Source organism: Mya arenaria, chromosome 10, assembly GCF_026914265.1.
Source record: "Mya arenaria isolate MELC-2E11 chromosome 10, ASM2691426v1".
NCBI lineage: Eukaryota > Metazoa > Mollusca > Bivalvia > Myida > Myidae > Mya > Mya arenaria.
This window is the reverse complement of record NC_069131.1, coordinates 3180546-3198576: the sequence shown is the minus strand read 5'-3', so window position 1 is coordinate 3198576 and position 18031 is coordinate 3180546. Positions and strand designations below refer to the sequence as shown.

The following is an 18031-nucleotide window of genomic DNA, read 5'->3' as shown; positions in this document are numbered from 1 at the left end:
CACATATCGCAGAACAGGGAATGCGTGGGGTACCAGGCAACTATCACAGAACAGGGATTGCCTCGTGAGACCGGGCACCTATCGCAAAACAGGAATTTTGTCGGGGGACCGGGCACCTATCGCAGAATAGGGATTACATCGTTGGACCGGGTACCTATCGCAGAACAGCGAAGGCATCTTGGAACCAGGCACCCATCGCAGAACAGGCATTGCTTCGCAGCACAAAGCACCTTTCGCAGAACAGGGATTGCGTCGTAGGTCCAAGCACATATCGCAGAACAGGGATTGCTTCGTAGCACAAAGCACCTCTCGCAGAACAGGAAATGCGCCGTCGGACCAGGCACATATCGCGACACAGGGAATGCGTCGTGGGACCAGGCACATATCGCAGAACAGGGATTGCGTCGTCGGAGTAGGCACATATCGCAGAACAGGGATAAGGTCGTGGGACCAGGCACAGGGAATGCGTGGGGGGACCAGGCACATATCACAGGACAGGGATTATGTCTTGGGACCAGGCACCTATCGCAGAACAGGGATTTCGTCGAAGGACTGGGTACCTATCGCAGAAATGGGATTTCGTCGAAGTACTGGGTACCTATCGCAGAACAGGGATTGCGTCGTGGGACCGGGCACTTATCACAGAACGGAAAATGCGTCGTGAGACTGGGCACATATTGCAGAACAGAATGCGTCGTGGGACCAGGCACCTATCGCAGAACAGGAATTGCGTCGTGGGACAACACACCTATCGCAGAACATAGATTGCGTCGTAGAATAAGTTAAATATCGCTGAACAGGGATTGCGCCGTAGAATAAGTGACTTATCGCATAACAGGGACTGTGTCGTACGACCAGGCAACTATCGCAGATCACAGAGTCAAAGCGTAAACCGATCTTCAACTGAAGGTCACCACGACCACTGACCTCAAAATAAATAGAGTTCATATGGTCATGACCTATAAACCTAGTAAACTAGATCCTTGTGCCTTAGTGTTCTTCATATATTGATCGGAAACCGATTTTCAACTGAGGGTTATCTCAAGGTCACCACGGTATTGACCTTTGACATTTGAGCAACTTTATTTGAGCAAAATTAAAAGGCTTTATATGCTTGTCATGACCAACCTGTCTACAAAGTTTAAGAACCCTGTGCTTTAACGTAATTCAGATATTGACCGGGAACCACGGGGACGGACGGAAGATCAGATAACTATTTTACACCCTTTTGGGCATACAAATCTCTGATGCTGTAATGCAAACAATTACAAACTGAAGTTTTAAGGTTTTTATACATGAGTATAGGTTAACGCAAGCTTTGAGTAAATAAGGGAAATTCAATATACCCTTCCAGTTTATAAGGGATATGATAATAAATACTGAGATGGTATTCATTCAACATGGTAAGTCATTTCTTATCTTATGCTTCTTTTTGGTTTCTAGTACCTCTTGGATCTCCCAGACTTTGTCTACAAATCATCGCAGTTCGTCTAAAGCGTTTAAAATAGCGATTATAGGACTCGTTGGACGAAATTTACGTTCTCTTGCTCGTCTCATAGTTTATGTGGTAGAATAAAACCGACCAATAATTTGTTGAAAATCGCTTTACATAGTTTACGCTGTCCTTTCTCTCTCTATAATGTCCGAACTAGACTTTTTGAAGTTTTCATTAACTAATCGGGTCAAATGTCTATGCTTGCACGCTGTGCATGTAACCGATTTATATCAAATATCATTCCACGAAAGAAGTAATGGATGACTGCTTTTGCACAGTTTGTGAATCACGACATTGACTAGTACAAGAGTTTGGTGATTGTTAAAGGATTTTCATTTATTTGAATTCATAGTTGACTTCATAAACAATTTGTTTTTAAAAGTTATTATTCAAATCGTTTTGCAAATCGGTGCAATTTAAATTTAATTTAAGGGGGAGACAAAACAAGAACAACATGGATTTCAGTCAGTAAAGGGACTCGGTCATAGATGTTATGTTGTCAAATATTTAAAAAAAAAAACTCGTTGAAATTGAGATTTTACTAACTGTTTTACACAAACATCTGTAATATAAAACATATTTTGTTATTCCGGGCCTCAACTAATTCAGTTCACAATAGCATGTCTAACACTATTCGGGAAAGAAGAGGTTTTTTTTTGTTATAATCGATTTCATCAACATCCGACGTCTAATTCCGACTTTGATGATGTTTTATTGTAGAAACAAGCATTTCGCTCACTATTTTTGTTTCGACTTATGAACCTGAACCGAATTGGTATTTAGACTGAGTCGGTAGGATATCGATTTTAAACTAAAAGCTTAATTTGATAATTATTTTAGGATAAAACCCACTGATCAAATGGTATTTTGTGCCACATGCAAACTACAAACTGTCGCCAGATCGCGGTTTCTACTGAATGCTAAGCGAGTTTCATAAAAGAACTCTATATGAAATGTGTTTATCTTTATTAGCATAGAGAAATATTTCCAGCCATCATTTCTGTTTCAAAATAAACCTCCTTATAACCAATAATTATTAAGTAGGACATTGGATTGCACGTTACGATAGTAAATAAAGTGGCCCCAGAGTGTTAAATTGCCAATGAACATGTTAACGCTGCATTTTTGTATGATTCCTAGCCCATCTGAAGGATTAGACGAGACCTTTAGTTAACTAGTGATGACGCCAAAGGTCGCAGAATATTCCGGTTCTCCTACTGGTCTACTTAAATGGTATACAATGTGCTCTCTTAAACTCCACCCGTGTAACCAGCTCATAAAAATACAATTGTTATTAACATTCTCTTCGCATCTATCTGCAAAATGTTGTTCTACAGTTATCATAAAATGTCTTATATTTCTGTATAATGACTGGACTTTAGCCTGTACATGTCAGTAGAGACGTGTTGGACTAGAAATAACTTATAATAATAAAAACAGGATATTTTGACACAGACAACCCCTTAACATTTGGCAGTGTTTAACAGTTTTATATTCCAGACTGTTCTCTACGATCGGATACTAAATAAACTTTTGTAACAAGATTAAACTTTGCATGCTTGTGTTTTTGGATGACGTGTTTAGAAAATAAAGTATAAATCTTTAAATACTCGTCAGAATTTCTGGGATTTTAATACCTGTCATTTTTCTTAGTATTGACTTTGAACGTATATATAGAACCTTTACCAACCTTTGCCAGGGGCGGGTCCAGCAATTGAAGTGTAGTCGGCGGATTAGTGTAACGGTCCGCTGTAGGCGGCGGATGTGCGTTCATAGTATAACATTCCGTTTAAGAAGGAAGTACGTTCATAGTACGCATGTTAACTTGGTTGGTAATATGCAAATTAGCAAAGCCTGGGTTCTGTATGGATTGAGAATTAACTGTATATTAAGACCAGCGGACCCCATCAGGGTCGAGCATGCTTTTCTCTGAGGGGATCTATTGGTGTTTGATTGCCGTCGCACGTTACAGAAGTTAGAGGGGCGTAACTTATGATTTTACATATATGCCACTACCTCAAAACCGAAAATATATCGCATAAAATATTGGCATGGGGGTTTCAGGTTACTCACCCGAGAAAATTCTAACAATTTTTAGTGGGAAATGGTGCATTATAGCGTATTTTATCACTTTTCCCATACTGAAATAAAAAAGTAAACTTGGTTGATTTTAGAGGGGTCGCACGCCGGTTGCACCCCCTCTACACCCGCTAGTGTTTACCATATTATGTTATGGTATCGTTTTGCATTCAAACATTATATCATGTCATGAACACATCTAAATATATCATTCCACGAAAGTAGATACATTAAGATTATACTTCGTGCATATCAAGCATCATGAATTTATTAACCGAACACTTAAATCAAAATGGCCTCCACCATACATTTACAATTACATTAAACTCTAAGCAGCAGTATTCAAAATCAATATAAAATCATTGTATCATCGGGATCATTACCGGCGCTCATAACAGTAGTAGAATTAGTCGAAAAGACCTGTGTTTGGCTAAATTTTGGCGATAGTGTGTATATTTTTAATCGGATGTTGGCTGCTGTTGTTGTGCTGCTGGTGGTGGCGTTGGTGGTGCAAAAGTGATACCCGTTATCGTATAATCCTGAAGCGTCATTTTACAAGAATCCTTACATATCGCACATTTTTGACAGTTGTGTGCACTTGTTGGGCAGAATTAATCCCAGGTTATCTGCAAAGACGCAGCATTTATGTCGCAATTTATCACGTGGTATACACACACTGTTTCATGTGTGTTCTTAAAATTCTTTCTGTACTCCACAGCTCATCGTCCGACTTAGAAACTCTCTGCAACTCTGAGGCGTTAAACGTCTCCTCAATTTGGTAAACTATACCTGACAACTATGTTCAAATGCACTAATAAAACTTCAATGTCGGGCGATCGGAAACTCAGCTGAATGGCTGAGGCGAGAATAATGGAATGCACCACTTATACCTGCGTCAAGTACGTTATGGTATTTTAGGATAACGCTGTAGACAGTCCTTTTCCATAGGTTACACTATCTCGTACGTTGTGCCACCAAGATCGTTATTTTCGGCGGCCATTTTTTCCCACAAAAAAAAAACAACAACGCAAACTTGCCGGACAAAATGAAAATTGCAACAAGACTGAATCACGCGATATATACATATATGTACATACATATTGTAACGTGCTATATTAATAAGCTAAGATCAGCGGATACGAAATTGGCCGCTTAGGATAACGTATAGATCTGTGACCTTAACTAATAAGGGTGAATTATGCACATGTGGTCATGCACTTGGCCCTATAAAAGGGCCGCTTAGTGTTAAGTGTTTAATGAGTCCGCCCGGTTAGCTCATTCGGTAGAGCGTTGGGCTCTGAATCGGACAACCCGGGTTCGATTCCCGGGAGTGACCAGGTCACTTCTGTTGTGATGATTATGAAATCCTTTCTATGACCATTCGCATTGAACCACTGCAGAGGTGAAGGCACCTATAGTACTGGTTCTGCCCAAGATAGGTGTGCGGTGGTTGAACTGTCACTCTAGGACCCTTCAATGTGCTCACGCCGGGACCCGGAGTATAAATTATTAACACCACCCAAGTGTTTAATGCTAACAAAGCCAAAAAGCTGCCTTAGATCCCGTATGGCACGGTGGCCTGTCTAACAAACTTGGACAGGTCAGGATATGTGGAAAACTCTTGCGCTTAATTATACAAACAAACGGCAGTCTTAAATGCGTAGTTCTCATTAGCGTTAGAGGCTCAATTCGGCAGTAAGGAGTTTTGTCACTTTTTTTCTATTTAGTGTACATCAATAAAACACTCACACTTGAAAACAGTAACTACGGAAGTACTGTCGTGTCGGTCAATGCAGGTTACCCATCCTTAGCGGATTATATAGCGCTGATTGCAGTTAAACCCCTTTACCACCAGAAGTTAATAGACATTGTGTACGTTTATTGCAAATACTCGAAAATGGATATTAGCGTAGCCAAACTAAACATTGCGGCTTTTTCAAGTAAGGGGAAGATACAGTTGTAGGACTCCTTTATGGAGATATATGTATAGAACAATTAGACAATGTAAACCACTTGGGCATTAGACAAGATTCCAACTTAAAAAAAGCTTTCGTAAAGAATTCAGGAAAGACAACAAAAAGTATTTTTCCATGGCTGCACAGGGTGTCCACCCTGTCGGTGTGAACCCTTTAGTAAGCGCTGAAAAAAAATGAAGCCTATAGCTTTTTATGGTTGTGAATTATGGTGAAATTCTGCGCATAAAATGTATATTACATGTATTGACAACATTCAGCATTTCAATGTTAAAAAATACAGGGTTTTCATATTTCGACAAGATCTGATACGTGTGCAGCAATGATTCGACTGCATAAGCTTACCTGCGGTGTTAACATAAGGCAACTGTTTTTACACAAGATATAGCCTTGATTGTAAAAGTACATGTCGAAAAATGTTATGTTAGTAGATATGACAACTCTGCCGAGTAAATATGTATGGAAATGATTCCACTATGGTCAGCAGCCTGATAGGGTACGCAGTGCCTACTTCGAAACACTCAAAATGCAACTCAAAAAAGATACTTGACAATCTAGGCTGTAGGCTGATATGCATTGATTTATAAATTACACAATTTGCATTATTTATATTAAACAATACACAAGACAATTGTTATAATCATGCAGACTTTCTGCACATTTATTTACACAGCATACTTATTATAATAAGATAATATTGCACCTATAATCTCCAGAAATTGTGTTTGTGTACTTTTTCTCCATTCATTGATTTATTTGTTTGCATGCTATAAACATTGTATAATGTTTTTATTCAATAAACATTTCGTGTCGTATCATATGCGATTCAGTTACGATGGCTCTCCGCGATCAAATTTCAACTGGCAACTGCGCTAATAAACACAAGCTAAGAAAGAATGCGCTAGCGCCGAAATAAGAATGATATCATAGTTCTTTCATGCTTTACGATGAAATATGGGGTTTTAACAGTGAAATAACAACAGTGAAAATATCAATTTGATATTTTCACTGCAAAATAAGGAGTGAAAATATCAATTTTCAGAACTACTTTTAAAATCCTTTGTTGTTACATGTACTTGCCTTGGTCAAAACAGAACACTGGACTTCAGTAAATTATGTCAAAAAATGTTTAAAAAAATAAAGAAATATTTTATAAATTTAAATAAATATATAATTGGAAATTAACAACTTACCGTTTATTACCGGTTATCCCGTTTATCAAACATTTTACTGATCTTTGAAGCTGAATGTTCGAACATTTGCTTTCATTCCAAACAAATTACAGACAAAAACAACTGTTCGAACATAAATAAAATTTTATAGCATCGTTCAAATGTATTTTGAACTGTTAACCGTTGTAGTACGTAAAATGAGCTTCCTGGGGAATTCACACAACAATTTACAGATAGATCCGATATTTTTTACCCCACCCACATCTCAAAATGTGTCAATAAACTAGCGTGGCATTTACTCTTCCGGAAAACAAACATTTTAAAGCGAAACAGACTGGTCTCTGACAGTAAGATGACTGAATATTAACTTACTTTAAAAACACGCGTATATCCAGTCTTAAATTAAGAAGAATGGTTAAAATCCAATGAGTATCCACATTTGTTTTGCTAACACATTTGACCTTCCAAATTTTCATTCTATAAATAGCGGCGTAGTAATTTGGTTAAAATAAAAAGTGTTTTCATTATTTTTTGGAACATTAGTGCACTAATAATACTTCATGTTTACTATTCATAAAGCTTTGCAATAAAAAAACGAGCGAATATTAAGCAATAAGAATGAATAGCAGAGAACTATTTCTCAGCAAACCGAAAGTAGAAAAGTTGACAGCTATAATTATGCATGAGGGGCGCCCCACGGGTAGCGGCGTAAAGCCCACCCTTTTCAAAAAAGGGGGTAATTCAGAAATAAATAAAAAACAAATAAAACTCCGAAAATAAGCATAAAAGAAACAGAAAATTTGTTTATTTCAGTGTAAGATCGTATTTAATTTCACTCGTGATCATAAAAAAACTACATTTTCACTCGTGGCTTCGCCACTCGTGAAAATATGTTTTTCTATGACACTCGTGAAATAAAATACGATCTTACACTGAAATAAACAAATATCCTCTATATATTTTGTAAGCAAACTGTGAAATATAGGGTAAAATATCGTGATTACCCTTAGTTTCATTTGACCTTCTTACTTTAATAAATAACTTCACATTATAGACAGGTTATACGATCTATGTTTTCGATATATGGTGACTTCACTTAATATCAGGGTTTACAGCGACATATATATGGCAAACATACATGAATAGATTCGGATGAGCCGATTGCGCTACATGTATACATGTCCTTCAATATAGTGATGTGGGATAACTACGTCGTTTATTCACATTAGCTGTTTTTGTCCGTGTTTATAAAGTCTACCCGGGCCTAGTTGGCTACATCGTGGGACCCCGAAGGTTTGTTGCCAAAAGGGGGTAGTTACTGCAAAACTAGCTCAGCTGAAGAGCCTCCGCCCCGTAAGTTCCCGGGCTAGATCCCGGACCGCGCCGCACTGAAAGGCATTAAAATAGCTTTCTTGCCTGGCGCTCGGCATTATAGGGTAGCAGTGTTAGAATGGTGTATTCAGTCCTGGTTAAACCCAGGAACGTTCCATGTTTAGTATAATCGTATTTTATTGAAAATAATATACACATGCGATATACAAAATTTCGACAAACAATATTGTAACGGTCCGCTATTGGCGGCGGATGTGAGTTCTTAGATAACATTCCGTTATAGACGGAAGTACGTTCATAATACGTATGTTAACTTGGTTGGTAATATGCAAATTATAAAAAAGCCCGGTCTCTGTGTGGGTTGAGAATTTACTGTTTATTAAAACAAATGGACCCCTTCAGTGTGGAGCAAGCTTTTCTCTGAAGGGACCTGTTGGTGTTTGTTGGTCTCGCACGTTACAAAATTAGTATTCGACGTTCCGTCCCGTGTTTGAGTGGTTTAAACGTGGCGTGTTAGTTCAGAACTAGGAAGTATCTTCAAAAAGACGTGGGCAGACTTAACACTCTCACAACCGGCTATATATTGTAAACGCAAAATAAATGATTAGGTTTACGACTTATACAACAAATTAAGGTTCAAAATATAGAAGAATATATTCACCGGTATAAGTGTATATCTGCTTTGTCTACTGTTTACAGGGAAGTGATTATAATGTTCTAACTCAGTGAGCTGAGAGTGCTCTTTATATATATATAAAGATTAAAGAAATATGTGACTTTGTAATAAATTGGGCAATGCAATAAATTGGGCAAAAACAATTCATTTTATTTTTAAAATTCAATGCAAATTATAAATTGACGTAATAAAACGGGATTAAAATGAAACTCTACTCACCGCTGTCACAGTGTATAAAATGTACACTTACCACATAACATTGTGAAATGAATCGTAAATAATACTATACATGATAGGTGTATTACAAAATGCTTTCTTTTCAATTGAGTGAAATCCGTGACAACTGGACTTTTGTAATAGATAATATTTCAAAATTGAAAACGTTGGAACAGTTAACGAAAGCCAGAGCAATATCAAATTAATTCTAGGAATTCATAATATTACAAAATATATCCAGTCCAGAACACTCAAAAATGAATGTGTTTGACATTACCGGAATATTCATGTAAAACGTGGACATGGATTTTAACCCAACTTTTTTAGCTGTTCAAAGTACGAAAACACCGGGAGAGGTAAGACCAATGCACGTACATGAGTTTAAAACATAAATTGTAATACAAGCCTACCTAAATTACATGATATCTATTTACCTAAACCATATAATGTCTATGAAGTTTCAAAAACATACGTTTTCGTGTTTTATGTTTTTGTTAGTTTTTAATATATGATAAAGCTAGTGTTTATTTCGGTTTTCTATTTTTAAGTCTGCAGGTCTTCATAATTCAGTGTTCGGCGCGAAATTCCTATCGTATTTCTCTATGATCGACATGTGCACATGCGCGAACCTTAAGAGTACTTTCTGAATAAAACAAATTAGTGAATTTGATGTAAATTCGGCGGCTGTTATCCCTCTAATTGATTTAATGTTGTCAGAGCTCTTTTAAATGGTTGAATGTGAATCATTCCTGCAATCGGAAGACTGGGCATGAACAGTATTAGTGCTAATAAAGGATTCGTACTACCCTTTTTAACAATTTGAAATCATCATGAAGCGTTACTCCTGGAGTTTTTACATCTCGCCAAGATGACATATACTTCATGATCGCAGCATACATTATACACTTTCATGATAGTACAATGCTGTTAGGAAATGTCTTATAACATGACTGATACCGCATATCACATAATTACATGGAGTTTCAACATCCGGGCCATACTTTCAACTCTAGTTAGTTCCTTCACCAATATCAAGCCGAATCACCGTCGGCGGTCTCGTCCTTCCGGCGTTGCAAATGTTACTTTTTTAAACGTTATGTGAAGAACTGCATTTGTATCATTCCTTTTATCTTGCATATATATTACCGCACGACAAAGATACAGCTAAGACCCCGCCCCCTTTTCGGACGCCGACGGAGCCGCGACGAACTCTTGTAAACGATGACGAACTCTTTTTAAATGGAAACGTCATTAAATTCCCCGTCCTTGTTCAGCCTCGTAATATACTAGTAAGCACGTTATATTTATGATTCACAATTCAGCCACCTATCCACGAAGCCGCTGAATCACCAACGCCTATCCGGACGCCGACGGAACCGACGTTCACTGACCTGGATGACCTTACAGAGCTCCAAAATCCGACGGACTGGGTAGTTCCGGCAGCCATCACTGCGTTTTTCTGCTTCCCGCCGACAGGGGTTGCCGCCTTCGTGTACGCCAGAAAGGTAAGCTGGACACTGCTATAAATTTTAAGTAATAGCTAGATTACATGAATTAAAATATTAATGGTTAAGAATGGGTGGAGTCGGAGAAGCGAATTCATGCCATCTAACTGACTTAGAATACAGCATCATTGCCTGGCACATTGTCAATGCAAAATTTGACGCAGTGATTGTGAATTGGATGAGACGGCAGTGGGCGGACCCTTAAACACCCGCGAAAGTTGACATTCTTAATGATTAAGTCTAGTACTTAATGATTCCCTATTTTCAATTTCATTGGCTGTAAATGAAGTTTGTATTTTATGAATTTTGGATTATAGTTAAGTTTTGCCTGTTGAGATAAGCTTACAAAGCTTTGTACAATGTCTGAGAGTGTACGCGTTCTCTTTGTATTCGTATTTTCATCAACTCCTATATGGCCTAAACAGAACAAGTGAATAAATTACATAACGCGATTTGCGGATGGCGTAATTGTTCTGTACCACGTTAACAAGAACAACGTTCAATAATAAATAAAGTGAAAAACGGTGTGATTTATCCGCAAAATAGAACTTTTACGCCCATTCTACATGTTACCGTTCCGATATTTGAGTTATTGAGTAAAGAAAAGATCGAACTAAAACTTGGTATTTAACTTGATATAGTGGAATCAGGATTGTAACTTTTAATAATTGTATTTCAACCCTGTTATTTGCATGCATTTTGTGAAGTAGACTTCAAGTAAGCTTCAGATGAAATATAAGCACCTATTTCACTGCGTATAATATATCAAGTAAAAGTAAATATCTCGTTGTACCAAGGACGGCTAGATAAGATTTCACCGATTTATTGTGGAGCGTTGTAGCCTTATAAATAATGCAACTTAATGCCTTCGTTGGTGCCGATCCACATATAGTTAAATAGACTGACGAACCAAGAGAAGCTATTTCATCTCGCAAATGAGGTTGTCCCCCGTACTATTTTGAATTATTTTCGCTCTTCTCAAATTATCATATTTGACCAATAAATTGATTAGACGATGCAGGATTTGACGTTGGTGGGTCGAACGGAGTCCTTAACATTCTGGGGTGGGGGCTACCTGGAACATTTATGCATGCACATTTTTATATATAAATTTATTATAATTCTAGGCAAACAAGGCGTATGCAGATGGCGATCTGAGAACGTGGAAACACAGCTACGGTCGCGCGCGGTTCCTCGTGCTACTCACGTGCATGTGTGGGATCCTGTTCTACGCTGTGATAGTCGGCGTTGTCCATGGAATTAAGCACTACACGTCTTGATGTCGGATTATACAGCATATTAAGAAATAATTTTAACACGTTGATTCATGTCAGTATGCCTATAGATAAGACTTTCGGCTCACAGGACGTACTTTACATTACATTACAAACATATGTTTCTTACATAAACTAAGTATTGTATTGTGGTTCCACACTCATGAGCTGAATTTAGACACAAGTCGTGATTTCTATTGCGAAACAATATACAAAATAAATCCTGCTTGAACGGTGATATTAAAGTGAGGTTTACTCTGATTCATCAATCGAATCGGCCTGGTGCATTTTCAGGTGAATAGCCACAAAATTGGCTGAGTGTATAACGTTACCATGGATTTAACGCAGGGATGTGAAAACTTTCCGATATATATGAATGAGGAAAGTTTAACAGATAATCTTCATAACGATGTGAGTTGAATGCATGCTTAAATTTCGATCTTTATAAAATGCAAACTATTTTTAAGTCGGCTACATTATACTATTAGATTTGTATCTACACAGATTTCTTTGCAGCGCTTACCTCCCTTAACAAAAAAAAGAAAAAGAAAGTTACCATTTTAGATTGCCTGTTTTTGTGAGACAAGAAATCTAAGTATTGTGATAGCCTCAGCGTTTACTGGTAAAAACTTTAACCTGTGCTATTCAAGATATGCACATGAAACTTGTGCTATAAGTTCTGTTGTCAGAGTCAATACGTAAATATAGCCCAACACTCTATGAAATTAAAATCTAGTTTTGCCCGCTGCTCGACTTTAAATCCAGATAAGTGTCGCCATTTGCTACGAGGTGCTGTGCCCTTAGGTATCATAACGTTTTATTGCATATAAATCATGAACATACCGAAATAATTTTGTAAATCATTGTTCTCAAATTTTACGATTTCAAGTGCTATAGTACCTGTGACTTTAGTTTCAGTATGTACCGTGCAATATACCCGGTCCTGGGATTAACCCGGACGATTTCGTAAAGAACGCCACTGGCTGTGGTTGTGAAATCGATTGTGACAATTTCGAGGGTAGGACGTGCCCCTGTGTGAAATACGGACTGTTATACGCCGCGGACGGGTGTGTCAAGAACGAAGCCACATGCAGTGTTTGAAGACAGTCGCAAAGGATTTTGTGTTCGAGTCCTGGAAAGCTTCAAACGCGGACAATTTTTGTGTGATTACGCGGGAGAAATATGTTCCGAAATCGAAGCACGTAAAATAGCAACTTCTCTGAATGACAGTGACAAAAACTGCTTGTTTGTTCTCAAAGAGCACCTTGCTTCTGGTGTTAGTTGTACTTACATTTATCCCCGCTACAGAGGCAATATCGGGAGGTTCATCAGCCATTCTTGTGAGCCCAATTTGTCATTAGTCCCAGTAAGAATTGCAAACAATATTCCCCACGTATGCCTCTTCGCGTCACGCGGGGCAGGAAGTGACGTATGACTATGGTGATGGTGTTGGAAACTCACATTTAAACCTGTCCCAAACCGTGTGTCATTGTAATTCATTTAACTGCATAGGATTTCTGCCAGGTTTTACGTTTGCAATATAATTTTGATCAGTTAACAGACACTTATTTATAATGAAATAAATGAACTGTTTTATATACATTGTTATTATTTTATTGTCAAGTGTACATTGAAATTATTATATTAGTATGTATATACACTGTCTTTTGCGCAAGCCATTACCGGTATTTCCTAGTCTTATTAACCGATAACATTCACTGCTTCCCTGAAAAATACCATTTATACCATTTAAGGTATTGTACATACCTTTATAAATTTACAAAAAAATAATTGTGTAATAAGTTTAATAAGAATTGTTGTACACACTATGTATACTATTTTCTGGTTAATTATAATTATTTCAAAGACAAGATCAACCGTTCAAATGACCGTCATACATCAACACTACAAATTTAAGTTCAATAACCACATTGATGTTTAAAACTTCATTAATTGGAATGTGACTTTTATAAACGGTATTAATAAAAGATAATAACACTCATGATATCCTCTGCGACATTATTTTTTTTCTAATCAAATGTTGGAACGGCGAAGTGCACCAGTACACGGAAGGATAGCAGAACAAGGGAATGCGACAAAAGACCAGACATTTATCGAAGCATTCAAGCGTATCACTGATCTTAATTATTGCTGTCGCATCCGAAAAAATGAGTTAAGGCTGGATATAGTTTATAATTGAGAGGCTTCGTGAAGCTAACCTGCCCCACCCCCACCCCCGCTCCCGGTTTACAACACGTCTTACCCTTGTGCCTCACAGACATAGTTGAGGTTCACCCAGCACTTCTCATCATTCCAGCCGTGGTGGCCGGGCCTCATATCTGTACAGTCCTCGTCCCCGGAGCTGTTGGGCTCTCCTGGCTCCCAGTTACTGTATCCTCCAGTCATGGGCTTATCAGACTCTAGCCACACCCACTCGCCCTCGTTCTCAAGGTCCGTCCCGCCAACCCAATAATTATCTGTGTTATATAGATGAGCTCAATAATAATATTCGCAATCTCGCTGACAAACTTATAATCAAGCAAGTCTGTCTCTGATGTGACTATTATCAATATACACACACCGGTTCCCAGTTGCTTTATTCCTTAACAGCGGGCTTATCAGACTCTGGCCATAACCACTCGCCCTCAGTGTCCAGGTCCGCACTGCTGATCTGTAATTTATCCGTTTGATATAGATGTACCTTAAACCACGGAGACAAATAAGAAACACACCTGGGTATGTCCGGTTCTGATTTGTCTACTGATTTGATACCACATACATAATTGTCACATACATACATAACGGATAATTGTGTTTCCTTCACGTTAAGATCATTAAATATGTAACATAATGACCACCGAATGATCTATTTCAGTTATAATTAAATGATATTTGATTGATATGCGTAAGGAACATCGATTTTAGCGAAATAACGCCATTCAATGATATTCGGTCCATAATTGTATGCGTTTGTATTTTTTCTCATAGTGTAACAAGCCAAATTGTAAGAAATAGTGTAATTCTATTTTTATATATTTGCTAGTTGAAACAATGTTTGTAATTTTATATTCCGTCGTTGTAAGGCAGTGAACCACTAAAAGGCACGAGATAGATGTCCTACAACCAAGGCGGACATTAACACGGTTAAAACGCATGAATAAATCGGTCATTAAACTTGCTGCTGGTGGTTAATACGTCATAGGTCATCAATCTTGCTCATGATGGCTAATATGTCATCGGTTATCATACTTGCTGATGATGGCTAATATGTCATCAGTCATCAAACGTACTCATGATGGTTTATATTTCATCGGTCATCAATCTTGCTCATGATGGCTAATGTGTCATGGGTCATCAAGCTCGCTCATGATGGCTAATTTGTTATTGGTCATCAAGCTCGCTTATGATGGCTAATGTGTCATTGGTCATCGATCTCGCTCATGATGGCTAATATGTCATGGATGATCAAGCTCGCTCATGATGGCTAATGTGTTATTAGTCATCAATCTTGCTCATGATGGTTAATGTGTTATTGGTCATCGATCTTGTTCATGATGGTTAATGTGTTATTGGTCATCAAGCTCGCTCATGATGGCTAATGTGTCATCGGTCGTCAGTCTTGCTAATGATGGCCAATGTTTCATCGGTCATCAAGCTCGCTCATGATGGCTAATGTGTTATGGGTCATCAAGCTCGCTCATGATGGCTAATGTATCATCGGTCATCAAGCTAACTCATGATGGCCAATGTGTTATGGGTCATCAAGCTCGCTCATGATGGCTAATATGTCATGGATGATCAAGCTCGCTCATGATGGCTAATGTGTTATCGGTCATCAATCTCGCTCATGATGGCTAATGTATCATCGGTCATCAAGCTCGCTCATGATGGCTAATGTATCATCGGTCATCAAGCTAACTCATGATGGCTAATGCGTCATGGATGATCAATCTCGCTCATGATGGCCAATGTGTCATCGGTCATCAATCTCGCTCATGATGGCCAATGTGTCATCGGTCATCAATCTCGCTCATGATGGCTAATGTATCATCGGACATCAATCTCGCTCATGATGGCTAATGTTTCATCGGTCATCAAGCTCGCTCATGATGGCCAATGTGTCATCGGTCATCAATCTTGCTCATGATGGCCAATGTTTTATTGGTCATCAAACTTGCTCATGATGGCTAATGTGTCATCAAGCTCGCTCGTGATGGCCAATGTGTCATCGGTCATCAATCTCGCTCATAATGGCTAATGTATCATCGGTCATCAATCTCGCTCATGATGGTTAATGTGTCATGGATGATCAAGCTCGCTCATGATGGCCAATGTGTCATCGGTCATCAATCTTGCTCATGATGGCCAATGTTTTATTGGTCATCAAACTTGCTCATGATGGCTAATGTGTTATTGGTCATCAAACTTGCGCATGATGGCTAATGTGTTATTGGTCATCAATCTTGCTCATGATGGCTAATGTGTTTTCGATCATTTAACTGGCCCATGATGGCTTATATCGTTATATGTCATCCGGTAGATCAAACTTGCTCATGATGGTTAATATCATAATATGTTATCGATCATTTAACTGGCCCATGATGGCTTATATGTCATCCGGCAGATCAAACTTGCTCATGATGGCTAATACGTCATCGGTCATCAAACTTATTCATGATGGTAATATGTTATCGATCATTTAACTTGCCCATGATGGCTTATATGTCATCCGGCAGATCAAACTTGCCCATGATGGCTAATACGCCATCGGTCATCAAACTTACTGATGGTGGCTTTTATGACCTACCTCTAATGTAGAGCACGTCATGTTACGTATAAAAATGAGGGACTTACGCTTGAACATGTTGACATAGCTCTGCAGGAAGTTAAACTCATTCACGTCATTGACTTCCACCAGCCGTCCGCCCATCCGCTCGCATATCGTCTGCGGATATTATTTTCTTATTTTCGACCGGTATTTGTCAGGATACACACTTTTTTTAATACATTGCTTAAACTTATCTGCAAGACAACTATGACGTTCAATTTGACATGAGCGGTTATGCCTCATTACAATCGTATTAATTTTGACAGTTGAATAGAACTACTTTTAAAAGTCAACTAAAGAACTAGTTTGCTTCGTGGAAATTGCCAGTTTGACCACAGTATTAAAATGGGCACAATAAATGTTGATGCATTTTTTGAACATTTGACTTTTATGATCAAATCAAAAAAGGCAAATGATTTGTGTACAGACAGGAACATAGAAGCCTTAATATATATGGGGGGGGGAGGGGTACACAAATCAAATGCTTTTTCGTTTTGAATATTAAAGTCAACTTATTAAAACATAATAATGCATTAAAATAAATAAATATATAAAAATGTTCTCATCTATCAAATGTTACCTTTATTGTGCCCCTTTAAGAACGCACTGTCCATTTCTGTTATTTTTAAAAACTATTTTATAAGGAAAAGAACAAATAGATGCTGACCACAGCTGCAATCCATGATTCCTGGTCGTGACTAAAGTGATAGCAGCTTGTACCGTGGTTCATCCATCCGGAACGACAGCCTGGAGTATAATCAGTACAGTTACAAATGTACTTCCCTTCTAAACAGAAAAGAACCTCGTTATTATAGCCAGAAGTTAGAATTCCTTAAGTTTCTTGATTAAGTACGCTGAACACATAGTTCAAAGACCTACGCATGCAGCGTACGAAAATGATGCACAAAGGACGCACGGGGCATTCACAATTAAAAAATATTTGCATAAAATGATTTTTTCTTCTTGATTACACCAGCTTGTTTACTGGATGTTATGAGAATCGACTTTTTTGGAAAATCAAGTTTCATCTGTGGCTTGTTAGACAATGACGTTTGGAAGACATTTAAGCAAACTTTTCAATAGCAGATTATGACACGATGCTTCATTTGGGAACACACTGGATTATTAATGAAAAGGAAAATTTCTTCGCAGGTTCTACTCCCACCAACCATTTTCAATAACATTTACTTAGAAAAACATACAATCGAGAACTCTATATGAAGAGAATCAGAATAAATGCTAGTAAAAATAAATTAAGAGTAACTATCGGTCTATAAAATGAATTTAAGAAAAGGGTACATCTTTGTGTTAAAACACAAACAAACGCCTGTGTTTCTTTTGTTAATGATTTGCGTGTACTTTTAAAACGCTTACCAAATGTAATCTGTAAACAGCAGAGGAGTACCGCAGTTTTGCCCAAGAGAAATTCCATATTAGTCTGTCCACATGCACTAGGAGCTAATGTATAGCCGTATATGTCT

At 38.1% G+C, this 18031-nt stretch overlaps 2 protein-coding genes across 3 annotated transcripts; one reads left to right on the top strand and one right to left on the bottom strand.

Moving 5' to 3' along the window:
* Positions 1-8738: 8738 nt before the first annotated feature.
* On the top strand, positions 8739-13320 carry LOC128206046 (transmembrane protein 91-like). 2 transcript variants are annotated; one of them, XM_052908177.1, is made up of 4 exons: positions 8739-9299; positions 10266-10448; positions 11576-12016; positions 12635-13320. In XM_052908177.1, the coding sequence occupies exons 1-3, from the start codon at positions 9246-9248 to the stop codon at positions 11726-11728; spliced, it is 390 nt and encodes a 129-aa protein (XP_052764137.1). In that variant the 5' UTR covers positions 8739-9245; the 3' UTR covers positions 11729-12016; positions 12635-13320. The 2 variants fall into 2 exon arrangements, with proteins under 2 accessions (XP_052764137.1, XP_052764136.1); XM_052908176.1 differs by having other exon boundaries at positions 11576-12133.
* A 12-nt stretch (positions 13321-13332) lies between these two features.
* Positions 13333-18016, bottom strand: LOC128206044 (perlucin-like protein). The gene is made up of 5 exons (XM_052908175.1): positions 17925-18016; positions 17218-17297; positions 16577-16667; positions 13986-14199; positions 13333-13448 (listed from the first exon to the last, which is right to left on the bottom strand). Exons 1-5 carry the CDS (start codon positions 17980-17982, stop codon positions 13424-13426), a joined length of 468 nt encoding a protein of 155 aa, XP_052764135.1. The 5' UTR covers positions 17983-18016; the 3' UTR covers positions 13333-13423.
* Between the last annotated feature and the right edge of the window lie 15 nt (positions 18017-18031).